General features: G+C 43.2%; 1 protein-coding gene across 1 annotated transcript in view; it reads right to left on the bottom strand.

Moving 5' to 3' along the window:
* LOC122551414 (flagellum-associated coiled-coil domain-containing protein 1-like) overlaps positions 1-16,264 on the bottom strand; it is a 36,508-nt gene extending 20,244 nt beyond the window's left edge. The window contains exons 1-9 of the mRNA XM_043693268.1: positions 16,144-16,264; positions 13,875-13,927; positions 10,443-10,512; positions 8,046-8,167; positions 7,261-7,281; positions 5,129-5,222; positions 2,272-2,333; positions 1,393-1,490; positions 673-725 (exon numbers count right to left, since the gene is read on the bottom strand). Coding sequence (XP_043549203.1) covers positions 673-725; positions 1,393-1,490; positions 2,272-2,333; positions 5,129-5,222; positions 7,261-7,281; positions 8,046-8,167; positions 10,443-10,512; positions 13,875-13,912 — 558 coding nt within the window. The 5' untranslated portion in view covers positions 13,913-13,927; positions 16,144-16,264. The remainder of the gene's footprint in view (positions 1-672; positions 726-1,392; positions 1,491-2,271; positions 2,334-5,128; positions 5,223-7,260; positions 7,282-8,045; positions 8,168-10,442; positions 10,513-13,874; positions 13,928-16,143) is intronic.
* Positions 16,265-27,161: the final 10,897 nt, after the last annotated feature.

Below are 27,161 nucleotides of genomic sequence, written 5' to 3'. Positions count from 1 at the left end.
GGACTCCAACATGGAGAGAAGTGAAAACTGCAGGATGCTTAGTATTAGATAGTAGAGGGATCATGCAGGAATTTGAAGGTTATTAAGCCAAGATTTAAGTCACCTTCCTAGGGCTTGTGTGAGAGAGAAAAAGGCTGCATTAGAACTTCAGCCCTACTCCATCTCAAAACTTTTCCTTCTTCAAAGGGGCTGTGTTATTTGTTTCATGGGAAGAAGCAGGCAGGGGACATGTGGACGGTGAGTGCAACGTTAGGAAAAAATGTTGCTATCGTGAGTTGGCAAGGAAGCTATACTTAGATATATAATGAATGATTCACTCCTGCTCCTAGTCCTTATACTGCACTCCAAAGGTAATTGGTTGCCCTCAGCACAGAGACATTTTAACATGGGAGGACTCTATATCAATTTAAATATTGTATGTTATTTATTAATTTATAGCAAATGCAAGTCGCTGGAACCAAGCAATAACTTCCTCATTTTTGGGGTTTGAGGTCTTAATCCACAATTTAGTCGAGACATTTTTTGGTAATGTGCATAAAGTGTTTGTACTGCAGCTGGAGCTATAGAGATTGTCTGCATATCAGCTCCCGACTTGTCATGGACATATGAAAGGACCATGCTTACAGCATATTATTATTTGTTAATACATGTTAACAGAACTTAACAGTTTACCTTAAAGGATATAAATGCAGCCTGTAAACTTTGAAACTGATCCTTCAGCTCATCTACGGAACAAAAGGAGAGAAGATCTTCTTTCACTCGAGGTCACAGAGCAAATCAGTCTAGTTCTGGAATGAACCATAGGCCAGTCCAGTACTGGTTCTTCCATGTACCATAAAACAGATACAGAAAGCATAGCCATGAGGCAATGACTAACTGAATTAATGAACAAATTCCACTGCAATGTGTTTTTTTATTTCATATCATGACTTTACTCATGATAATATCACACAGTAATGTGGATGGTCGAGGGTGTTAACTAAAGCTTCTCACGAAAATGCATACAAACACTTTGTGGCATAAATAGAAACTGTACTGCCCTGCTAAGGAGGCAGGCTTAATTGCAGAGCTGGAGTCAACAGTGAGGAACAATCAGTGATACTATATCCCTCAATCCACACAGAGTACACTCAAATCCTACCAAGAAACTCTAATGGAAAGCTCAGTCATCCAAGTAGGAGCACATGACATTCTGAAATACAACTGACGAAAACTAAAAGAGCAAATAAAATTACCAGAGGACGGGGTTTCAAATTAGGATCAACAACACCCTTTTTATGATTAAGGCTAATTTGTCCATATGTATTTTTCATTAACTTTGAAAGAGATTTAAAGACCAGAATTGAAGGGATTCTAAATGGATCCACTCCTGTATTGTTGGATTGGACGTACGATATTTCTTCTTTGCTTTCCCTGTCTCTGCCTCCAGGATCTCAGCAAAGTTGTTCTGCATCTCCTCGATTTCGAGAGCATGCATCTCCAAAATCTTTCTGAAATTAAAGTAAACCTGCATTAGGAAGAATTGACTCCTTTCTACCCATCTCCCCACCACTGAGTCAGAAACCTGGATGTGTTTTGCTTGCTGGGATTGTCCCAATTCACCAAGGCAAGTCACACTTCAGCCTAGAAAGACAACTCCAGCTTCTGCCACCATTATTCAGTCGTCTTCAAGAGTGTATGCAGTGGAGTGGACAATCCAGTAAATGCAGCACAGATCTCACTGAATAATGGACCAGCCAAATCACCTTTTATTTCAACCTTAATGCTTCTAGGTTAGATATAACGCAAGAGAAGAAGATTGAGAGGTAACTTAATTGAGACATATAAGGTCATCAGAGGGTTAGATCGGGTGGACAGTGAGAGCCATTTTCCTAGGATGGTGGTGGCTAGCATGAGGGGGCATAGCTTCAAATTGAGGGTTGAAAGATATAGGACAGATGTCAAAGGTAGTTTCTTTACTCAGAGTAGTAGGGACGTGGAATGCAGTGCCTGCAACAGTTGTAGACTCACCAACTTTGCAGGCATTTAAATGGTCATTGGATAGGCATATAGATGAGAATGGAATAGTATACGTTAGATGGGCTTCAGATTGGTTTCACAGGGCAGTGCAACTTTGAGAGCTGAAGGGCTCTCATGTTGTACTGCGCTGTTATGTTCTATTTCCTATTTCCCATATACGGTATAACTACACAACTGTAAGTCTTGATTGCATTGCTGAAGCATGTTTAAAATCAGCATCACAACCTCACTGTATGCAGTTAATGGTCTTACCTCAAATCCTCCTCGTGTTTTTTCTGCATCATCAAGCTGGCTTCTTTATTCTCGGCCTGAAACTGAATATGCATTAACTTGTTGAATACTTCATGTTTCTCCCGCATTCACGCAGCACGCTACACAATGCTTCAACAAGTGGTTTCATATTCATTTTTGATTAATTACAGCAAGAAAAATTTGAGAGATGGCTTTTGGAATAAATCTAAATGACTCTCTGGGTAGGAACAAATTGAGTTATATGGGAAAATAGGGATTCAAAGTGATATGGAATTACAATGAACGTACAGACCACTCAGCTGATCAGGTCTATTCCACTGTTTCTGTTCCATGTAAAGTTCCATCTGCATCTACTTCATCACAGCCTGTTAGCACTTTTTTCAGTTCATTTCTCCTTCACCTGTTGATCTAGTTTCCCTTTACAGGAAATTTTGCTATTCACCTGCACTACTCCTGAGTCCCACATTTCAACTACCAACTGAGTTCTTTATTGGAGTTGATTGTTAAGTATTAAATTTATTGCCACCTACTACGGATTTCGCACATCTGGAAACATTTCTATATGTGCTCTACCAAACTTCTCCCTGCCTCTGGGCTCAAGTTCCACTGTTTCAGAGGTGTGTTATAACACATCTGCACAGGTTAATTAAACCAAACTCCTGCATAATTCTAAAGGTCTCTATTCAGTCAGCTTTCTGTAGAAAAGACTAGGCTGTTTGTTCTTTCCTGAGTTCTAACCCACCAGTTCACTTACTCTCCTAAAATGGCTGGTGTCACCTCCCTTGGTCTGATATTGTCTTTACTCACATATGCTATTCCAATCAGGGCCAGGGGATGGTCAAATGGGTGAGGACCCGGACTATAGTGCTGCTACCAAGTCATGTAGCACATACGTGACCCATAGAAATCATTTAACTCCACAGATGGGTTTTGATGTACATTCTGCAGTAAGTAACTATGTTTCAGTGTACTGGAAGCTTAACTGCTTCAGTACCAATCCAACATGAATTATATGCTGATGTTCATTATATACAATTTTCAGCACATAAACAGCCCATTCAGCCTGACTGGCCTATGCTGAGATTTATACTGCAGGCCAGTTCCCCAACCCAACATCATCCCACCCTGTCAATGCATCCTTAGACCATGTAATCTGTGCGGATAAGTTTGACCCTGTGACAATGAAGAAATGATCACGTAGTCCAGGTCATTGTGGTGTGTCACTTGAAGGGAACTTCCAGATGATGGTGCTAAAATGTTGCCCACTGGCCTTATTCTTATTGGTGGTAGAGATCATGGGTTTGGACGGTTCTGTTGAGTTGCTCAGGTTTATTTGGTAGCTGGTATGTACCCAGCCATGGTGTGCCAATGATGGAGGTGATGCCAATCTCTTGAGCTGCTGTGTCTTAGAATGTGCCAAGCTTCTTTTTGTGTTTAGTGCTCAGTGAGAAAGATGGAAAGTATTCTCTTATGCTTGAGACTTTGTAGATGGTGAAAAGGCTTTGGCAGGGAGTGAGGTACTTACCACAGAATACACAGTATTTGACCTGTTCATACAGGTACAATATTTACGGGATTAGCTTGGTTAGGTTTCCAATCAATAGTGTTTTCCAGGGTGTTGATGGAGGCAAATTGAATGATGGTAATACAGATGATTATCAGCATATCCTTATAGGCTGTAACATCTCCAGTTTGGAGTCTTTGGGACCAATCAACTGGAATTTGGAATTTTTGGCTTTCCAGAATTGAATTCGTCATTCACTAATGCCCACATGATATTGGGGCAACAGAAGATTTCATGTGTTGCTTTATTTCACAAATGGTTGGAAGGGCATAAAAGAAAGTGGCTGCTCAAAACATACACTGGCAACTAGTGCTTCTGAACAATAGGTTTCCAGACTGGAGAGGTAACCATGTGTTCCTTTTACCCTTGTGTACATACTTAGCTTCCCTTACAGGTATCATTGCTGTTCGCCTCAGTCTGTGGTAGTGAATTTCATGTTCTAACCATTGTGTTTCTCTCAGATTTTGTACCAATTTGATCAGGATGGCAAATGGGTATCAAATAATTGCAACAGATTATCCTTCATTATGACACCTTGGTAGAGTTAACAGCGGAGATACTGTTAAGTAATACTTAATTTCCATACCTCCACACACCTGAAGAGGAGAATGAAGCAGTGGAAGGATTTACAGACTGGTTAATAGTCTGACAAGCTACACTGTGATTGACCTTCCATGTGTCAATTAGCTATGTTGGCTAGATGACTAGATTGTAATACAGAATGATGCCACGAGCAGGTCCAATTCTCAAACTGGCTGTGGCAGCTCATGGAGGCTGGCTTCCTCTCCTTGTTCCATGCCTGATGTGGAGTGGTACTCCTCCAGCTTGGAGAGAAATGCCCATGGTCCTTTGCAGACTTTAGCTAAAATTACTTTGTCGACAGAGAGTAATTAGCCCCGTATGGATTGAGGATTCCCAATCCATGTTATGAGAGCCTTTGCCCACAAGAAATTATCCCACTCCATGTCAAACAAGCATTCAAATGTGGAGATCTATCCTCTACTTCCTAGGACTGCCCAGAATATGGAAATGGAAATCCTAAATCGGAAGTGGGTCAAACGCTCGTCGATCCATAGTTAAGTGGATCTGGCTCTTATCCCTTCTCTAGAAAAGACTGACTCTTACTTTTACCAATTGACAAAATCCCTTTAAACAATTACATTACAGTCCATAGAGTCTGTATAACATGGTGAGTATTTCATGCTTCAGCACTGCCATCCTTGCCTCTGAACTGAGGCACAGCGGAGTCTGGTCCTTATGTTCACATCGAGGTGGAGGGCCTCTTTAACTCACCCTCTTTACAATGCTCATTTGCTTGAGACTTTCCTGTTCCAGTAAGTTCACCAGCTCGGTGATCTGCGTCTGCAGGTCGGTGACCAGCTGCTCCCTGGAAAGTACAAGATTCGTATATTTAATCAAGGCTGCGGATTTCAAGGCAGTTTAATCAGAAATTTTAGGTCCAAGTAGAATCTGAGCTACACATAAGAGAGGGACAAAAGCCCTCAACCACATTAAGGCACTGTTCAGGTGGATCCCACTTTGACCACAATGTACACAGTGTAGTGCCAAGAAAATGTGGACTAATTGACCTGTTGGAGGTCAATGGCTCAGGGCATGAAGTGAATGAAAACCTGAGAGAAAGAGAGAGAGAAACAATGCAACAAGTTGGCTCGGGCATCATTTAGTCCTTGGTCTACACTGAGGAAGCTGAGTGCAGCTGAAATGGGCCTCAACTCATTGCTGGAAGCAAAGTTGGCTTGTTCTTTACCAATTGTTAATAGAATCTCATTGTGGTATAACTCTCTTCCAGTAGTAAAACAACTCGAGATGTTTCATAGCTGCAGAATCAGGTTCAAAAAATAAACTGAGCAGTAGAAGGAGATCTTGGGATGGTTCGGTCAAATAGGAAGGAGTTAAAGACTGTCTTAAAATTAGGAGATGAGGCTAGAGGTTGAAAGAAGGAATTCAAGAATTCAGGGCCTAGGTAGTTAAGTTGGCATGGAGGGCTGGATGTTAGCTAACCCAGAGAAAGGGGAGAGATCGACAGAAAGGATGGTGAGGTCGAACTGGCTATCATTGGAGTAGTTGAATTGTTGATCGCTTTGTGAGTCGTAAGGAGGTCATTCAATTCATCATAACTAGAATGACATTTTGAAAGAGCTAGCCAACTTAGTTGCTCACTCCAGCTTCTTTATAAATTATCAAATTAGCCTTCTCCAGGTACTTAACTAGTTACCTTTCAAACATTCCTGTGGAGTCTGTTTCTATATCCATTTCAGCTCTTGCATTCCAGATCTTATTAACTCTGTCAGGAAGTTTCTTCTTGTTTCTCCACTAATTCTTTGCAAATTATTTTATATCTGAACAGTCTGATCCACTTGCCAGAGGGGAAAAAACTCTTAACTCTCCAAATCCATGACATGCTTCCTAATGTGCCAGGACCACAACTGGGCTGAGATCCATCAGACGCTTATTTAAGTTTAGTGTGACTTCCTTGTTTTTATTCTTAAAAGCCCTTTAAAACACTTAGTGATCTGTGTGCTTTTGTAATCATGTGGTCTGCCACTGTCAAAGATTTGGGAATACACAGCAGTCCCCATCCCAATCCCAGGAGCCTCTATTCCTACATTCCTCTGAAAATAGGAGCAGTTTGATTATACTGCTCTTCTTAATGGTACAGTGGCTAGTACTGCTCCCTGTCAGTGTCAGGGGCCCAGGTTCGATTCTTGCCTCAGGCAACTGTATGTGTGGAGTTTGCACATTCTCCCCGTGTTTGTGTGGGTTTCCTCCAGGTTCTCTGGTTCCTTCCCACAGTCCAAAAATGTGCAGGTTAAGTGAACTGGCCATGATAAGTTGTCCCATAGTATCCAGGGATGTGTAGGTTGGGTGGATTAGCTGTGAGAAATGCATGGGTATAAGGTAGGGGAATGGATCTGGGTGAGATGCGCTTTGGAGGGTCGGTGTGGATTCAATGGGCTGAATGGTCTTTTCCCTCTCTGTATGGATCCTGTGATTCTATATCACTGCTCTAGTTACACACATATATTGGCATTTGCCATTTATTGCCCAGGTCATCAATCTCTCTATGTCCTCCTGATATCCACTACTATTACAACTTAATTCCTGTACTGTGATGTTCTGAATTATTCAGGAATTTTGAAACTGTACTCTAAATTATCTTGCTTTCTGTATATATAAGCAAAGCATTTGTATTAATACCAATCCTTGGGAAACCCATTGCATTCTTCTGTCCAGTGAGAAAAATATTTATTCCCTCCTCCTTATCAGCCTTTGACTCACAAGTCAATTTCATACCCAAAACTATAGACATCTTTTTAAAATAATTTCAGAATCTGGTGGAAGAGGAGATTGATTAACGGAATTTAATTTGTTGAGTCAGAGTTGTTCTCCATACAAACACTCACGTCTGGCTTTCAGATGGAGGCCTGAAAAGTTAATTCAAAAACAAAGAATTAATGGTGGAAAGTAAATCTAGAGTACTAGTTATAAACTCTAATCCTCTGCAATATCGAGATTCTGCAATGGAAATAACATCAAACCACCAGCTACAGAAACCAGAGACACTCTGGATCCTCTTCACAGAACCTTAAAGACCATCATTTAAAACACGATGAATGAAACATAGCCTGCTTAAGACAGGGCAAGTTAACACATCGTATGAATTGAACTCCAATAATTAGTAAGTGCAAGTGCAGAGCTTAGACAGATATAGCAAGCAAATGGAGATGGAAACATAAAGCAAACAAAGGGAGACTGGGACAGGTACAGTAAGGTGTACAGTACAGGGAGACTGGGACAGGTACAACAAGGTGTACAGTACAGGGAGTCTGGGATATGTACAGCAAGGTGTACAGTACAGGGAGACCAGGACAGGTACAGCAAGGTGTACAGTACAGAGAGACTGTGACAGGTAAAGCAAGGAGTAGGAACAGGGAGACCGCGACAGGTACAGCAAGGAGTACAGTACAGGAGACTAGAACAGGCTAAATACCACAAGGCAAAGCAAGCTGTAGGAAATGAATTGCTTAAGAGATGCAGTTGTTTGAAGATAGCCTAGATTGAGCTATTTCGCAGCACAACAGTTTGCATATATTTTTCAATGCATGTTACAAATCAAACCCCACAACTTACTCTCTTTCTCCCCATCTCCTTCCACAATAAGAAGTTCAATAATTTATAGTGAGGTTACCTTGAAACAAGTGGCTTCGGAGATTGAATCCGATTGAAGAATTCATCACACAGGTGGACAGCAATGTTACTTTTAGTACGTGATAACTCATATCCTGGTGCAATGACGATTGCTTCCCCTTTCTGTGTAAAATGAACATTGTTGTGTATCTGCTGACTTAAAACATCGGTTCAAACTGACCATGTTTCATCAATGTAACGCACAGAGGGCCTGAACTCAAAAAGTGAAGCTCCATTTTGACCTCAGTCTCAGCAACACTTCCAAATAACCTGGGCTTGACTGATTAGACATTTTTACAGGGATATTAAGACAAATATTGCCATCATTCTGTTTATTTAAGACAAGTACTAGAGCACCTATCCACCTCTGTCCTAAAAATATTTAACAACTCTGCTCCCATCACTTTTCCAGGAGAGTTCCAAATCTTGTGACACTTGGAAAAATAAAACCCTGTCTCTTTTTAACTGGGTGGCACAGTCTTATCATATTGTTCTCTTGCTAATGTTGGTTATCTTGTATTTTTTTCTGATTTTCCTCATTCAAATTTTGAGAATTTTTAAAGAGTATAAGAGGTGTAGGGGCATATCGTGAGGGAAATCAGGAGGGCAAAAGGGGGATAAGAGATCTCCTTGACAGGTAAGGTTATGGACAATCCAAACAGATTCTTCAAGTACATTAAAAACAAAACAGTAACTAGGGAGACAATACAGCCCCTTAAGGATCAACGAGGTCATCTCTATGTGGAACCACAGGAAAGGGGAGAGACACTAAATGAATATTTCATGCTAGTATTTACTGTGGAGAAAGGCATGGAAGCTAGGGAGCTCGGGAAAAATAAATATTGATGTCTTGAAAAGAGTCCACATTACAGAAGAGGTGGTACAGGGGGTCTCAAAAATTACGAAGGTGGATAGGTCTCCGGGACCTGATAAAGTTTATGTTATGGGAAGTTAGGCAAGAAATTACGGGGCCCCCAGCAGAGACATTTGTATCATCTACAGCCACAAGTGAGGTGCTGGGGGACTAGAGGATGGCTAATGTTATGCCTTTTATTTAAGAAAGTCTGTAAGGAGAAGCCGTGGGAACCACAGACCCGTGAGTCTGACCTCAGTGCTGGTAAGTTATTGGAGGGATTCTGAGAGATAGGATTTAAAAGCATTTGGAGAGGCAAGAACTGATCAGGGATAGTTAGCAAGGCTTTGAGCGTGAGAAATCATAGCTCACAAAATTGATTTGAGTTTTTTGAGGACATAGCCAAAATGAATGATCAGGATAGAGCCGCAAATATCTACATAAACTTTAGTAAAGCCTTTGACGAGGTTCTGCCTGGTAGACTGATTAGTAAAGTTTCATCACATAGGATTAAGGGAGAGCTTACCAATTGGATGCAAAATTGGCTTGATGGTAGGAGAAAGAGGATGGTGGTGGAGGGTTGTTTTTTGGATTCGAGGACTGTGACCAGCAGTGCTCTGCAGGGATTGGTGCTGGGTCCACTGTTGTCACTTATAGAAATGATTTGGATGAGCATTTAGGAGGCATGGTTTGTAAGTTTGCCGATGACACCAAAATTGATGATAAAGGTATAGACAGCAGTGAAGAGAGTTATCTAAGACTACAACGGGATCTTGATTTAATTAGGCCAATGGGCTGAGTGGCAGAGAAGGAGTTTAATTTGGGTAAATGCAGGGTATTGCATTTTGGTAAAACAAACATGGGCAGGACTTACACAAGTAATGGCGGGGTCCTGGGTAGTGTTGTCTAACAGACAGACCTAAGGTTTCAGGTACATGGTTCTTTGAACGTTCTTTTGCAAGTAGACAGGGTGGTTAAGAAGGCATCCAGGATGTTGCAGAGAATGGAGGGTTTGAGTTATAAGGAGAGGCTGGATAGGATGGGACATTTTTCACTGGAGTGTAGGAGGTTGAGGGGGTGACCTTCGTAGAGGTTTATAAAATCATGAGTGGCATAGATAAGGTGAATAGCAAAGGTCTTTTTCCTAGATTTTGGGGAGTTCAAAGCTAGGGACATATTTTTAAGGAGGGGGGAGAAAAATTTGAAAGGAACTAGAGGGGTAACATTTCACACAGTGATTCGTATGTGGAATGAGCTGCCAGAGGAAGTGGTAAGTACAGGTACATTTGAAAAGACCTTTGAACAGGTAACAAATAGGAAAGGTTTAGCAGGATATTGGCCAAATGCAGGCAAGTGGGACTGTTTAGTTGGGAAAGCTTGGTTGGCATGGATGAGTTGACCATGCTGTATGAGCTCACGAATTCCTCTCTGGCCAGGTACTGAAGTGCTGAACTTAATTGTCACCATTCACCATTAACACATGGAACCTCCTGCAGCCTGCCACACCACAGATTTGTGGGTCTGTGTGCATAACTGATCTCTTACCTTGTACAATTCTGGGAACGTCATGCCTCTCCCACATCTTTTACATATTTCCACGGCGTTTTCTGTCGTGCTGGAGACGAAGCAACGAAAAGGGAAGCTGTGAAATGCAACCTTCTGGAACAAAGACAGAGAATGCTGGAGAAACTCAACAAGACTGGCTGTTACTGTGGAGAGAGAAACAGAGTTACGTTCTGAAGAAAAGTCTGACTGTATTGGATTTGAAACACTGACTCTGTCTCAGGCAGCAAATATATGTAGACCCATCTGGAGTATTGCTGAACACTTGCTTATATGTTGGTGGTTTACAAGAGGTGGTTAACATCGAAGGCTTATTTTCAGGTCAGAATAATCGAGGGCTGATTTTTATTTTTAAAAAAACCAGAGACTGATAATTTTTAAGGTGGTTTGGAAGAGCCGTGACTGAGGTCAGAAGCTAGTTTAGCTAGTTTATATTCTCCTTGCGGGAATATAAAACAGGTCAGATAAAATACATTTACCACAGCAAATGGGTAGCTGTCAAACTTGCAAACCAGGAGAGTTTGGTCAGAAATCTGCAGGCCATTAGAACTGAGAAGATTTAGGCTGTCAGATTTGTAAAGCAGTCCTGTCAGTGGAGTTGGAAAGGACTCATTGAATTGTCCCCATGCTCCACAGGAACGAAACAGTCAGAAATCAGTGAAGTATTATCCTCAAGAGCTGAGAGATGGGATGTACTTTCTCGGGATTTGAATCTCTAAATGGCTACTGTCGGGAAAGTGTTTCAGTAATCTGCCCAGTTTGGGGGGGTACATGACTGCTGGTAGTGGACAGGATTGCTTATAAATACCATCTTCAAGGTTTGATTGGAAGGAGAGAGAGGTGACCAATCAACCAGTCCTGGGGGTGAGGAAACTTCCTCTGTATGACAATTCTGGAGAATGGTGAACCAAATAATGGACACTTTATTGTGCTTTGCTTTCCATATTACAACTTTTCTAAACTATCTTCTACAACTAGGTAGTTTGGGCTTTTTGTTAATATTTTTGTCTTTTGTGTAATAAACTTCTGTTCTGTTGTTAAACACGTTTCACTAACTATTTCAGTGACTGGCAGCTATTTTATTAACTTTTCTTTTTTTAAAAAAAAGCAAAAAAAAACCTATCAAGTTAGATTCCATCCAGGGATGTGACTGGTTCAGTTCTTCCATCACCTGTGATCATAATATATTCTTAATGGAAATCAAAACGGTAATTACTGGAACAGCTCAGCACGTCTGGCAGCATCTGTAGAGAGAAATCAGAGTGAACTGGGGAAGGTTCTGAGGGAGGGTTACTTAACCCAAAACGTTAACTCTGATTTCTCCTCTCAGGTTCTGCCAGACCTGCTGAGCTTTTCCAGCAATTTCTGTTTTTGTTTTGATCTACAGCGTCCGCAGTTCTTTCTGTTTTTATTTAACATTCCTAATGGACACCTCCAATGACCTTGAAAAGCTGAACTAAGCACTTCTGCTCCAATTCAACATGGCAAAGTGAGATTGGTTTCATTAGCGAGTGGGATTGGGGTCACCATAGCTCCAGTTGAAGTTGAGAGAGTAGGGCTTTGACAGTGACCTTACCCGAAACAGGAATGAACCTGTGCTGTTGGCATCACAAACCAGCCAGCCAGTTAGTCAACTGAGATAACTCACCCTATTTTAAATCAATCTGTTCGGACATAGTTGGAGCATCCTATAAGCTACTGACCAACTACTCCAATTCCCAGGAATGAAACCACAGCAAAATCTGGCACTCTGTCGAATTCATACGTATGTGTCTTTGAGATAGAGTAATGTCCAAATTTTCAAGATAGGCAATAGTTCTTAAATATGACATAATCCCCAAGAAGAAATTATTTTTACAGCAGACAGAGGGAATATCTGATTTTCTCTGCATTTTACAGGCAGATAGGGTAGTGAAGAAGGCATTGGATGTGCTTTCCTTTATTGATCAGAGTATTGAGTATAGGAGTTGGGAGGTCATGTTGTGGCTGTACATGACATTGGTAAGGGCACTTTTGGAATATTGTGTGCAGTTCTGGTCTCCTTCCTATCAGAAGGATGTTGTCAATCTTGAAAGGGCTCAGAAAAGATTTACAAGGATGTTGCCAGGGTTGGAGGATTTGAGCTATCGGGAGAGGCTTAAAAGGCTGGAGCTGTTTTCCCTGGAGCGTCGGAGGTTGAGGGGTGACCTTATAGAGGTTTATAAAATCATGAGGGGCATGGATAGGGTAAGTAGACTAGGATTTTTCCCTGAGTTGTGGGGAGTCCAGAACTAGAGGGTCTAGGTTTAAGGTGAGAGGGAAAAGATTTAGAAGGGACCTAAGAGGCAACGTTTTAATGTAGAGGGTGGTGCGTGTATGGAATGAGCTGCCATAGGAAGTGGTGGAGACTGGTACAATTACAACATTTAAAAGGCATCTGGATGGGTGTATAAATATGAAGGGTTTGGATGGATATGGGCCAAATGCTGGCAAATGAGACTAGATTAATTGAGGAAATCTGGTCAGTGTGTATGCGTTGGAACGAAAGGTCTGTTTCCACGCTGTACATCTCTATGACTCTAGTAATGTGCACATAGCTTCAAGTAAGCCATTTTTTTGTGTGCAGTTTTATTACCGTCACTGTTTTGTAGAAATGCAGATACTGTCATGTTTTGCATTAATAAGGAACTGAAAGTGTCCCTCTTGCACTCTTCCTAAAGTACCTCCCAGCTTTGACTCCAGCTCTGTGGTCAGTGTGTGAAACCACTGGGTGAAGTTTGAGAATCAAATATTCCACATGTCTGCGCTGATTAAATAACTTCACTCCTCCCATTAGTCACAAAGACTCTGTAGGAATGGTTACTCCAAGAAATAAGAAACAGGAGCAGGAGTAAGCCTCATGCCTACTGTTGGCTGAAACCAAAAACTGCTGGACATCACAGCAGGTCAGACAGCACCCTTGGAGAGAGAGCAAGCTAACATTTCAAGTCAGCTCTGATGAACAGTTATGTAGACTTGCAACATTAGCTTGCTCTCTCTCTCTGTCTGTCTCTCCAGGGATGCTCCCTGACCAGCTGTGATTTCCAGCATTTTTTTTGTTTTCAGTACAGACTCCAGCATCTGTAGTAATTTGCTCCCACAGTCAGCTGTTCTGCCAGTCAATACGCTTACAGCTAACCTTCTGTATCCACTTTTCCATCTCATCCCAGAGCCCATGGTTCCCTTTATTAAACAAAGCTCTACTGATCCATGTCCTGAGTACAGTTAATTATTGACCATTCGTAACTCTCTGGCCTGCAGATATCCAAAGGCTCACATGCCTCATGAGAGTGAAGAGATTCCTCCTCATCTCAAATGGCCCCTCCCTCCCTAAGTTGTGACTTGACCAGGCAAAAATCTTTCTGAAGAGATTATGACCAGATCTTCCCACCTTACCCAGTCTTAGGCGGTAGAGAATCACACAATTCGTTCATAATGTCAGATCCAGTCTGAAAAATTAAACGATGGAGCACGTTAATAACCTACTGCTTTAAATAAGAACTCTAACCTTTTCAGTTCAGTATTTTATCTTCTCTGTTGACCATCTGGTTTGGGAAATAAGATCATCTCTGTCCCAGCATACACTTCATTGTGAGGTGGTAGTGAGCAACTTTGACCCACTGTAAAATTTGTGTAGTCTCTCAAGGCCTTCCCTGTCTTCCCCGTTCTACACGTCCTGACAACTGCAGCTTAACCAGTCTCTCCACTTTCTCCTCTTCCAGATTCAAACCCAGCCCTTGCGGTTCCACTTTGTTAGTTTCCTCGCCTATTTTCACTCTGTCCTTCTCAGACTCCTTTCTCCTGTTGTTGAGCACTGTGCCTGCTTTTGTTCCTTGCCTCCCACTACCCCTGTATTCCCAAACCCCTGCCCTCAATCTGTCAGAACTCTGGCACCTTCCTGCTCTTAGCTGACAGTTTGGCTGCCCCTGAAATGGGCCTTCGGGAACTTTCCTCTGTGACTTTCTTGGCGAACACCAGCTCAACATATCACTCCACACTGTTTCTTCATAAGCAGCAACCACAAGTCTCTCATTCACCCTCTCACTGCCAGTCAAGTTAGCACAATCCTGTCATTCTTCACTCTGTCTGAACACCTCCTGCCCCCACCGCCCATGTTGATCCCACAGAGTCTCCCAGCTGTCTAGCTATCATTGATGATATTGCTTCCATCTCCCTATTCCTCATTTGAGAACCTCAGCATTTCCAACCCCCTCCACCAGCTCATGTAATTCTTAGTCTCCACAATTGAGACTTGTTTTGCTGGCTACCTCCCTCGGCCTGGTCCATAAGGTGGAATTTTCTGAGATGCCTTTTTCTTGTTCCTCTCCCCTCTTTCATCCCACCCACGTGGGCCAGAGCCTGTTCACAATGTCCTCTCCTCAGGCCCTAACGCCTCCCACATTTGAGCTCATCACTCCCAGAACTCCATGTCGGAATCCTTCCAATCAGCATCCCACACTCCTCACCAAAACACCTGTCGTCAAGGTCTCGAATGACATTGATGTGACTATGACAAGGGTAAATCCTTCTCAGCCTGTCTGTAGCCTCTGACAATTCCCTCTCTACCTGTCCCATCCTGTTTCCCAGTGAGGTGCTGCCCTCGATGACATTATTGATAAACACAATATCCCGATGCTTGCAGTTGTGTGTAATGTTGAGAAGTGTGTGTTAGCGCCCTGTGAAACACCTGTCAAACGCATGTTAAAATTGTCCTGGAAACTTTAAAAAAAAAATTGTCCTTTGATCTTCTGTTGTTCTGATCTGTGTTGCCCCGGGACCCTCCACAAATGTTTCTGATACTGCACTCAGGATCAGCGTCTTGAGTCGGATGAAAATGTTTACACCTGATCTAACAAAGAGATCGGCCTATGTAACCAACCTGAGCACTGCAATCCATACGATACCCTCCACCCCCTCACCAACTGCACACCCTGGTTCCCTCGCAACTCAACCCTGCTACACATACATATTCCTGATTCCCCACATCCAACCAACCAACCACTCATTCTCACTCTCCCTTCACTCGCTGGTGCAAGCTCCTGCTTACTCAGCCCAGTCACCACTCACTCACCCTCACTCACCCACCCGTCACTCACTCACCATACAATTAACCCAACTAACACCCATGCACCACACACTCACTCACCCATATAATTAACCCAACCAAACACTCACTCACCTATTCACCTACCCATACAATTAACTCATCCACCCACCTCCTCATTCACTCAAATCCTGAGACATTTAAAATCTCACCTGAATATGTGAATGCTGTTACTGTTTCACCAAATGCTGAGTATCTTTGGGCAATGATGCTCTGAGTTAAAGACATTGAAACAGAAAATGTGCCAAGCTTAATTGACTCAATATAATTATGCTGGTAAGGATTGAAGCATTCCTGCACTTGAGGACCCTCTGTTTCTAGTGGGAGGTGGTTGCGGGCTGTGTGTGTGTGCGCGTACATGTGTGTTGTGGAGCTATTAGAATTGAGTGTGTCAGGCTCAATAGACCTTGGGGGGTCTCTACATGTCCCTCATTATTCAGATCTAAGCTCAACCATATAAGAATAATTACTTAATTTCTATTGTGGGAGAGTGTCCCAGGGGAATGCTAATTGTTTCAGATACAAGACCCAGTACAAACCTGAATGCGAAGGAAAACTGACCTCCGAGATGGCGAACCTGCAGCGATTTCGGATGAATGCAGGATGTGTGGATTCTCTGTCCAGCACTATCACTCTATTCAGTCGGAGGCAGATTCTCAAATCATTTGTGGTCAAAAAAGGGCAAAATAGAGTGGAGCTCTAAAAAGCAAATGGTCACCATGGCAACTGCAGAATGCTCCCCATTCTTTGTAACCAGTGACCGTGAAACTTGGACCAAGGTTGTCACGGTGCTCATTGTTTTCAGCATGAGTCACAATGGAGCCTGTGGACTATTCCGAGGGTGGGGAGGGAGATGGAGAGGGAGATCATGAAATCTTTCCCTTGATTCAGTTGTCGAGCAGAATCCTGCTGAAGGCCAGGGGATTCACAGCCTTCAGTCCGGTCACTTCACATGGGAGGACTCAGAATCTGGGTGTCATTCGTTCACAGTTCAATTTCTTTGGTTCATTATCATGTTTTGTTCAAGCCCTACTGGGTGGCACGGTGGCACAGTGGTTAGCACTGCTGCCTCACGGCGCCAGAGACCCAGGTTCAATTCCTGCCCTAGACAGACTGCGTGTTTTTCCTCCAGGTGCTCCGGTTTCCTCCCACAGTCCAAAAATGTGCAGGTTAGGTGAATTGGCCATGCTAAATTGCCTGTAGTGTTAGGTGAAGGGGTAAATGTAGGGGAATGGGTCTGGGTGGGTTGCTCTTCGGAGTGTCGGTGTGGACATGTTGGGCCGAAGGGCCTGTTTCCACATTGTCAGCAATCTAATCATCTAATCTAATCTACTACAGCAGGTCATTTTAACAGCCCTCAGCCGTGAAAGACCTTTCAGAGCTCAGATCAGGTAAATCTGCAAATCCCAACCCCCTAACCCCCCCCAACAGCTTAACACCTTTGTCAAGTATTGCTTCCTGTCCCTTTCTTATGAAACAAAAACAGAAATTGCTGGTGAAACTCAGCAGGTCTGGTAGCATCTGTGGGGAGAAAGAGTGTGGCACTGGGAAAACACAGCCGGTCAGGCAGTATCCGAGGAGCAGGAGAGTCAACGTTTCGGGCATAAGTCCTTCATCAGGAATGTTGAGGGGGGGGTGGCCCCTAGGGGTCTGAGAGATAAATGGGAGGGGCTGAGGGGAAGGTATCTAGGGATGTGATAGGTAGATCAAGGTGGGGGGTGATGGTGATAGGTGGGAGCAAAGGGTGGAGAGAATAGAAGAGAAGGAAGCTGGGCAGATAGGCCGGTTCAAGAAGGTGGTGCTGGGTTGGAGGGTTGAATCTGAGATAAGATGGGACGAGGGGAGATGAGGAAACTGGTGAAATCAACATTGATGCCATGTGGTTGGAGGATCCCAAGGCGGAAGATGAGGTGTTCTTCCTCCAGGTGTCGGGTGGCTAGAATCTGGCAGCGGAGGAGGCTCATGATCTGCATGTCCTTGGTGGAGTGGGAGGGTGCGTTAACATTTGGCCACAGAGTGTTGGGGTTGTTTAGTGCATGTGAACCAGAGATGTTCTCTGAAAGGTTCCTCAAATTGACATCCTGTCTCCATGATGTAGAAGAGACCACATTGTTTGGATGTGCAGGAAAATCTCTGCTGGATGTGGAAGGATCCTTTGGGGTCTTGGATGCAGGTGATGTGGGGGTGGTGTGGGTACAGGATTTGCAATTCTTGCAGTGGCAGGGGAAGGTGCTGGGAGAGGAGAATGGGTTGTTGGGGGCATGGACCTGAGAAGAGTCGCAGAAGGAATGGTCTTTACAGAATGCAGATGGGGAGGGAGGGAAATATCTGGTGGTGGGGTCCGTTTGTAAGTGGCAGAAATGGGGACGATGATGCAATGTATACTGAAGTTGGTGGGGTGGAAGGTGAGGGACCAGGTGGTTTCTGTCCTTGTTGCAGTTCGAGGTGTGGGCTTCAAGGGTGGAGATGCAGGAAGTGGAGGAGATGTGCTGGAGGGCATTGTTGACCACATCAGAGGGGAAATTACAGTCCTTGAAGAAGGAAGCCATCTGGGATGTTCTATGGTGAAATCAGTCCTCCTGGCAGCAGATGCAGTGGAGGCGGAGGAAGTGGGAGTAAGGGATAGCGTTTTTACAGGAGGCAGGGTGTAAGGAGGTATAGTCTACCACTCCGTGGCAGAACACTTCCTTGCCCACTCTGCCAAGGACTCGCAAGTCCTGGGCACCTCCACTACCAAATCCTCTCTACCTGATGCCTGGAGGAAGAACGCCTAATCTTCCACCTTGAGACCGTCCAACCACATGGCATCAATGTCAATTTCACCGGTATCCTCATTCTCCCCTTTCCCCCGCCGCCCCCCCCACCTTATCCCAGATCCAACCTTCCCACTCGGGATCACTCTTTTGAACTGTCCTACCTGTCCACTCCACCCTCCTCTCCGACCGTGGTCTTCACTCAAGCTTTTATTTTTGTGGTGTGGTCATTGGTGTAGTGTAGGGGGAGATGCAGGCCATGTGGGCACGGCAAGATCCCACACACTGTATGGTCACATGTGAAGAAATGTGATCTAGGAGGATTGCCAAAAAAAGCAATTTCTTGGTATTTTGCAATGTCTTACTGTTTGGTGCTTTTCGATGATGAGATTGTTGTTGCATTTCTTAGTTCTTTCCAAAGACGAAGCTGAGACCTCAGAGCAGAAAGTAGGCAATTTAGCCCATTAAGTCCACCATTCATGTGAGATCATGGCTGATCTGATAATCCTCAACCCCACCTTCCTGCCTTTTCCCCATAACCCTCGATTCCGTTACTGATTAAGAATCTGTCTCAGCATCCTATACTTAACACTGTCTTAGCTGAGTGAACCAACTCTGGACTGTCTCCAGTACCCATTATATCTTTCCTTAGATGAGAGCATCAAAACTGTTCACAGTATTCCAGCTATGGTCTGACTAGTGCCTTGTATATTTAGCAAAACCTCCCTCCCTTTATACTTCTCTTCCTTCAAAATAAAGGTCAACATTCCATTTGCCTTCATTTATTTTTAAACTGTTGAATTTGGATACTAGCTTTTCATGATTCATGGATGAGGAAACCCAGACACCTCTGGTAGCTTTTTGCAGTCTTTAACCATTTAAATAATATTCAGCTCCTCTATTCTTCCTGCCAAAACACACACACTTCCATTTTCCACATATATGTCATCTGCTAAGGATTCCATCCCATCCCCCCCCCCCCCCCCCCAACCCCACTTACTCAACCTCTCTATATCCCTCTGTAGACTCTGCCTTCCCACCTATTTTTATGTCATCTGCAAACTTGGCTAGAACAAATTCACTTTCCTCATTCAAGTTATTAATATATAAATTGTAAATAATTGTGGCCCCAGCACTGATCCCTGTGGCACTCTGCTAGTTATAAATTGCCCCCCTTATCCCAATTCTTAGTTCTATGAGTTAGCCAACAGTCTATCCATGCTAATAAGCTATCTCAATGCCATGGGCTCTTCCTAAGTAGCCGAATTGCAGTATCTTATCAGAACACTTTCTGAATATCCAAATGTATTACATCCACTGGTTCCCCTTCATCTATTCTGTTTGTTACCTCAAGTGCTGACCCTGTTTGATTAAGTTTCTAAATGCTCTGCTACTACATCCTTTATAATAGACTGTAATTTCTTATTATATTTGTTGGTGTTTTCTGATTTGGAACTTGTGTAATCGCTGATGTGTTTTTTTTTGCATGGTGAAGTTGTTGAATTTTATTATGCTTTAATAGTGAATATGTCAAAATTTCCTCCTCCTGGAGTTGTTAATAGGTAGCATGAACTTCCAATTACAATGTAAAGACTGACATATAAGGGCCCCAACATCCAAAATTTAACAACAAACTCAATAGGGAAAACATCACAGGATGAACCTTACATTTTTATAGCCAAGTACCTGTTGGGTTTTTTGGGCAAATTCTCACCATGAGACTCTGATTTTTCTCACTGTACTTTACCAGACTCAGCTCATTAACTCATACTCAACCCCCCCCCAGATCCCTCCACCAGCTCCTACAGCCCTCTCTATCCCTCTACAGAACATGGGCTGCAGGGGTTCAAGAAGGAAGCTTACCACCACCTCCTCAAGGATGGTTAGGGACGGGTAATAAATTGCCAGTCAGTGACACCCAGATCCCCCAAGTGAATAAATTCTGGTCCCATCTTACCATCTGTGGTTCCTGGATCACCCACCGGATATCCACCGACGTGCCGGTGCCATCTTTAGAAGTGCACCCTGGCAAGCATTGGCATTGTGAAGCTGCCCTGCTCGTTGATGAAACTGTCTGAGAAGGCAAGGATGGCACTGTGATTCTGTGACAGAGACACTGGGGATCCTAGTGGATGGCATGGTTCAAAGGAGGGGGCATCCTCTTGCTGAAGGACTGGCAGAGGAGGCTATGCCAGCCTGGTCACAGGTCACCACCCATATCAGTGCAGAGGAACAACCCTAAAAAGGTCAATGAGCTTCTCCACTCTGCCAGGATAAGTGCCACACACACACTCGCTGGCACTGCTCCCATTCTTCATTCCGCTACAGCATTCACTGCACACCACCTCTAACCATTGGCCATGAAGTCGTCTTTCTCTTCTGTCTTGCAGGTACCATTAGCATCTCTACAATCTCCGCAGAGAAATGTTCCCAAGTCTACCAAGGTCTCAGAGAAATCATGCCTGTCAGCACTGAAGGTTTAACTAAATTAATACCCTTCCAGGTGCCCCTCCTTACAAGGTGATGGGACAGTGCCAAAGGGCACCCAGCCAGAAGAGAACCCCACCCATGCCCTGTGGTAATCTCCTCTCAGGGACACACTCCAGGTGGCTGTGCCCGCCACTTCCAGCCTCACGAGCCCCTTCGGACCCTTGGAGGTTTGAGTAAGGGAGGGCCCATTGGTGAGAAACCTGTCATTGAATTGCATTAGCCAAGACTCTTCTAATAGTAACCCCAGGTGACCATACCTTCCTATCATGTTGCCACATGTCCATGATCAGAGACCAAATATGAATTACCTAATTTGATCACCTCTTCGAGCACTGCTAATATTCCCCCTCCTTGATGGGGCACAATGCCTGTAGTTTAGATTGCAGCTCTCCAACATGGATCTAATGTTCCTCAAACAGCTAAAATTTACTCCAGAGGTATTCGCTTGGGTCACCTTGATGTCCAGCAGCTCCAACATGCTGCAGCAGCAATACATCATCCGTCACTATTGTATTATATTTAAATTATGAACTACTTACTCTCCTGTCTCCACTCTTTACACTTTATTATAATCTATATTTAGACTAGTATCAATCATAGACTATTTTTAAGTCAGAGATGGTTCATGATGTTACTCTGCCACTGTTCTCACCGCAGGTCGACCTCTTGACCCCTGCCTTGTCATCCTCTCCCACTCACCCGTGCTCTGGAGACTTGACATGTTGCAGTAAATGTTATTGAAAGGATCTCTGAACCCACATTTATATCTCACTTTGAACCAAATTTCCAGTTGTACTGACTTGCCCTCTGTCTCACTGCTGAATGTTTTGGGTTTAAGTGTAAATGTTGTTGTTACATTGGTTGGTGCTTTCTGTCACAGTTGTTGAAGTTGCTATTTGTCAAACTTTCTCCATGTTGACAAGCAAGTTTAAAAATACTGAACCCTAATCCACAATTGCGCTTTAATAATCCCCATCCATGCTCCTGACTGAGAGCATTTCAGGAGATGGGCAGCATGGTGGCTCAGTGGTTAGCACTGCTGCCTCACAGTGCCAGAGACCCGGGTTTGACTCCACCCTCGAGTGACTGCCTGTGTGGAGTTTGCACCGTCTTCCCGTGTCTGCATGGGTTTTCTCCTGGTGCTCCGGTTTCCTCCTGCAGTACAAAGATGTGCAGGTTAGCTGGATTGGCTATGGCTTTTGCCCGAAACGTCGATTTTACTGTTGCTCGGATGCTGAACTGCTGTGCTCTTCCAGCACCACTAATCCAGATACTAAATTGCCCCAGAGTGTCAGAGATGTGTACGTTAGGTGGGTTAGCCATGGGAAATGCAGAGTTACAATGATGGGGTGAGTGTAGGTGAGGTGCTCTTTGGAGGATCAGAGGATGGGCTGAATGGTCTCTTTTGCTCTGTGGGGAAATTGTCTAAAGCTGGGCTTCCCAAAGTGGGGTTGAGAGCTCGAATCTCAAACTCACGTGGAGATCTGTACCACGCTGCCCTGAGTCTGACAAACCTCTGCACCCCTTTCCCCCCCTCATCCCCAGTCTCCGGCCTTTTCATCCCCAAATCATTGCTCAGTGGGGGATGGGGAAAAAAAATCCAAAGAACTATAGATGCTGGAAATCAGAAACAAAAACAGAAATTGCTGGAAAGATTCAGTGGGTCTGACAGCATCTACAGAGAGAAAATAGAGTTAACATTTCAGGTCCAGTGACCCATCTTCAGAAGTTCAGTGGGATAAGGTTTGACAAGTACTTAACTAAGGGGAGACCTCTTTCAGAGAGAGGGCAAAGTGGAGTTTTTCCATGAACTTTTAGTTTTCAACAAGGACATGAAAAATAATTTATTTTAATTCTCTTAATTTTTTGCCTATTTTTCTTATACATTCCAAGGCTTGTGGGCATTGTTGGCCTCGGCAGTATTATTATCCAATCCTAGTTGCCTTTGAGAAGGTGGTGGTGAGCTGTCTTCAGGAACAAGACCAACACTGCTGATAGGGAGGGACTTCCAGAATTTTGAACGGCAATATATTTCTATGTCAGGGTGGTGAGTGGCTTTAGTTATAGGAGGTTTTGATAAAGTCTGAAACATATTTCAAAGTGCTTACACATTTTTTTTCCAAGAGATCACTGAACACTTGCTCACTTTATTATCTCAACGTCAAACTTTCTGGTTGGCTTAATGTTTCTGTCAGTTCTACCCAAATGCTGTCCTCTTGTGGATATTCCCCTTCTTTCTGTGTGTAGTAATGTGCATCATCCAGCAGAGGACAGTGTTGCATCACTTCAATTGCAAAACACAGAAACAGCTTCAAGGAAGAGATGATCTGACAGTTTGTAAAAATTCACCCCCCGCCCCCCACCGCAAAAAGAAGGCATCTGCTAATCTTGCTTTTTCGAGAGTTGTTCCTTGTTTTACCAGAATCACAAGTTGGATTCATAAGCTCAGAGACAGGCGTGGCTGCAGTGGAGCTGTCAATGATCAGCCTCCCAACTTGGGTGTGTGAACTTGGTGGTGGAGGAGCACATTGAGAATGGGCTGCTTTCCCATTCCAGCACATACATGTATAGCCTGCGTCAGCACTAACACCCTCTTCCCCCTCCTGCCCATCTCCATCGTTTCACAAGTGTTCGGTTAATCCAAAGTACCGTCCATTCTTTCAGCCAAATCATTTTGTTTCTGGCTTTGCTCTATATCTAACATGGTGAGTGATTGTAGGGCCTATCACCATGTAGGGATCCCTATAGTTAGCTGCCGTGTGCAGCTTTTTTGGCCATCCTGTTTCACAGCCACGCTCAGACAACAACTCATCAGAACGAAGGACCCGATACCCAACATGAGCAAGACGAATGTAGTGTACAAAATACCATGCAAGGACTGCACTAAACACTATATAGGACAAACAGGAAGACAGCTAACAACCCGCATACATGAACATCAACTAGCCACGAAACGACACGAACAGCTATCCTTAGTAGCCACACACGCAGACAACAAGCAACATGAATCCTAGAACATTAATCTGCCAGTCCTGCCCATCCCTGAGCCATGTTTCTGTAATTCTAGCCAGGGGACGAAACGTTTGCAACAAAAACTTCCAGCTCGGCGAACAGAACCACAGCATCCTGTTTCACAGTTTGTGTTAGCTCAGCTGTTGTCAGCATTGTGTTGCTACTCTCAATCTACAAACAAATCTTCCTTTCCCCTCTCAGAGTGGGGAAAAAAATACATTTTATTAACGGAGTGACCTTCAATACTGAAGTTGAGAAGTGATGATCTTTCTCCCCGTAGTACAAATGAAGAGCAGTCAAAGACCATTCATCAGATCTGATAGTAAACTCACTTCCACGTTCCTGCCTATCCTAAAAACCTTTCATCCCCTTGATTAACAAGAATCCATCTACCTCCGCCTTAAGAGGTGATGAAAGCAGTTTGAATATTTTTAAGTCTTTGGAACTCCCTTACAACCCTCACAATTTTTGTTTTGCCTCACTGCAGTTTTAAATGGGATTGTTGATTGACCCATAAGAGGAAACACCCTTGCCACATCAACCTATCAAGACCATTCAGGATCTTCATGCTTCAATCAACTCACCTCTTCTAAACTCCTGCAGGTACAAGTCTAGCATTTCCTCATTAGACAACCTGCCCATTCCAAATATCAGTCAGGCAAGTCGTCTCTCAACTGCTTCCAATGTACTTACATTCTTCCTTCAATAATGTGACCAATACCGTACACAGTACTCCAAATGAAGTCTCACCAGTGCTCTGTATAACTGAACATAACCTCCCTACGTTAATATTCAATTCCATTTGCACTAAATGATAACGTTCTGTTATCTTTGCTAATTACTTGTTGTCCCTGCAATCAGGGCTCTGCATCTCAGCTCTACAATCTCTCACCATTTAGATAATCTGTTTATTCTTCATCCTTCCTTCCAACATGGATATTTACATGTTTTTCTGCATTTCCTCCATTTGCCACACCTTTGCCTGCTCACTTAGCGTATCCATATTATTTTTAATACCCTCATGTCCCCTTCACAACGTACTTTGCAATCTATCATTGTGTTGACAAATTTTCTCACCAGGTCTCCAGTCCCTTCATCTGTCATTTGTAATAATTGTAAACAATGAGGGCTGGGCATTGCTCCCTGAAGGTTGGTTTGCCAGCTTGTAAAAGACCTGTTTACACCTACTGTCTGTTTCCTGCTCACCAGATGATCTTCTACCCATGCCATTGTACTGCCCTCTGCAGTACGAGCTTTTATTTTCTACAAAAGCCTGTGATTTGGTATTTTCTCAAAAGCTTTCTAGAAATCTAAGTACAGTACATCCACCGATTCCCCTTTATCCACAGTACACATGACTGCCTTAAAGAGCTCCAATACTTTGGTGAAACATGAATTCTCTTCCACAAGATCATGTTGACAGTTCCAACTTCTTTGAGCTTTGTCATGTGTGCTACTAAAACTTCTTTAATACTGTCTTCTAACATTTTCCTTATAGTAGATGCTAAGCGAACGAACCTGTAGTTTCCTGCTTTCTGTCAAACTTGATGTTCGAATAAAGGAGTGACATTTGCTATCTTCCAGTTGAATAGAACTTTATCCAAATGAAGAGCTTTACAAAATTGAAAACAACATATTAACAATCACACGAGCAATTGTTTTGGAAAGACGTTAGGATGAAGTCCACAGGGAGTTGTTAGTCCAGAGCTCCAAAGCTCGCTCTTTGTTTGCTCAGTACCACTTCTTTGGCTGTGATTTTCCTGATTTATTACTGATTCTGGGATGTTACTTACATGCTTTAGAAAGAAGACCGATGCATACCTGTTCAATTCGTTTGCCGTTTCCTTATTTTCCATTAATGATTCTCCAGACTCACTTTATAAAACCAACACTCATTTTTAAAAAAGAAAATAGTTAAAAAGTATTGAACTAGCAAGGGAAAGAAGTTGTGGATGGGAGTTCTTGAAGTTAAGGATCTTAGATTAGAATCATAGAATAGAATCCCTACAGTGTGGAAACAGGTCCACACTGGGATGCTCTCGGGGTTAGCAATTAAGTTCAGAATTATAAACTGTGCTGGAATTTTTGTATTGACAGAGAAGCTGCCCTGGGCAATCAGGTGAAGTTTCTTCCCTAGCATCAGCTGGTATAAAATCGATGATAACTGTAACCAAAACTCAAAATTAACTGTTTTAAAATGACACAATGGTACTTAATACTTCCTCTGTAACCAGGGATGTTCTGCTCCCAATCCAGTTGCGCACTCACTAATGCTGTTTCTGGTGGTGTGATCGATGGACTCTGATGTCCCCTCTTCAATAACGTAGCCTTTGTATGGTAACCTGGTAGAATCTCAAAATTGTTTGAGTGGGAACAACTCATCTCAAATGAGTGTCCTCAACTTAAATCAGGGTAATTACAGGGGTGTGGAGTGTCTAAAGCGCTTTGGGAAAGTCTGTGGATGAGCTATGGCAGACATTTTAGCAGATATTTCAAAACACATGGAAAAATTTATACCTGTCAGAAAGGATTCTGAGAAGGTTGAACCACCCCTAGTTTATAAAGGCAGTCAAGGAAAGTATCCAATCAAAACCAAAGGTATACAAAACAATAAAAACTAGAGGTAGGCCAGAAGATTAGGGTTTGGAACCAGCAGTGGGTGACTGGAAAGCCAATAAAGAGGAAGAAAATTCATTATGAAAATAAATGGGCAAATATATATAAAAATAAACAAGCACAACCTCCCACAGATGTGTAAAAAGGAGCTAAAGTGAGTGAGGGAATCTTGGAGGATGTGACTGGAACATGGACAATGTGGAACAGGGTAAGGTGAGATTTAAACCATTATTTTGCATCACTCTTCACAATGTAGGACACTATAAAGATCCCAAAGGTATCTAATGAGCAAGGTGCTAATGGAAGGAGAAGTCTCTCACGACCAGGACATAGTATTTGACAAACTATTGGGACTGAATACAGACAGGTCACTAGGACCTACATCCAAAGGTTTTAAAGGTACTGGCTGCAGAGATTGGTCAACATCTTCCAGATCGGTCTGGATTCCAGCAGATTGAAAAAAAACTGATCATGTGACTCCCATGTTTAAGAAGGAAGGCCAACAGAAGGCAGAAAACTATAAGGCAGTTAGATTGTAAAACCATAAGATATAGGAGCAGAATGAACCCATTTAGCTCCACCATTCACACATCACTGATATGTTTCTTAACCCCATTCTCATGCCTTCTCCCTGTAACCTTTGATCTCCTTACTAATTAAGAACCTATCAATCTCAGTCTTAAACAGACTCAACAACTTGGCCTCCAC

The sequence above is a fragment of the Chiloscyllium plagiosum genome, chromosome 7 (assembly GCF_004010195.1).
Source record: "Chiloscyllium plagiosum isolate BGI_BamShark_2017 chromosome 7, ASM401019v2, whole genome shotgun sequence".
NCBI lineage: Eukaryota > Metazoa > Chordata > Chondrichthyes > Orectolobiformes > Hemiscylliidae > Chiloscyllium > Chiloscyllium plagiosum.
Note: the sequence above shows the minus strand (reverse complement) of the source record. Positions and strands in the feature narration are given on the sequence as shown.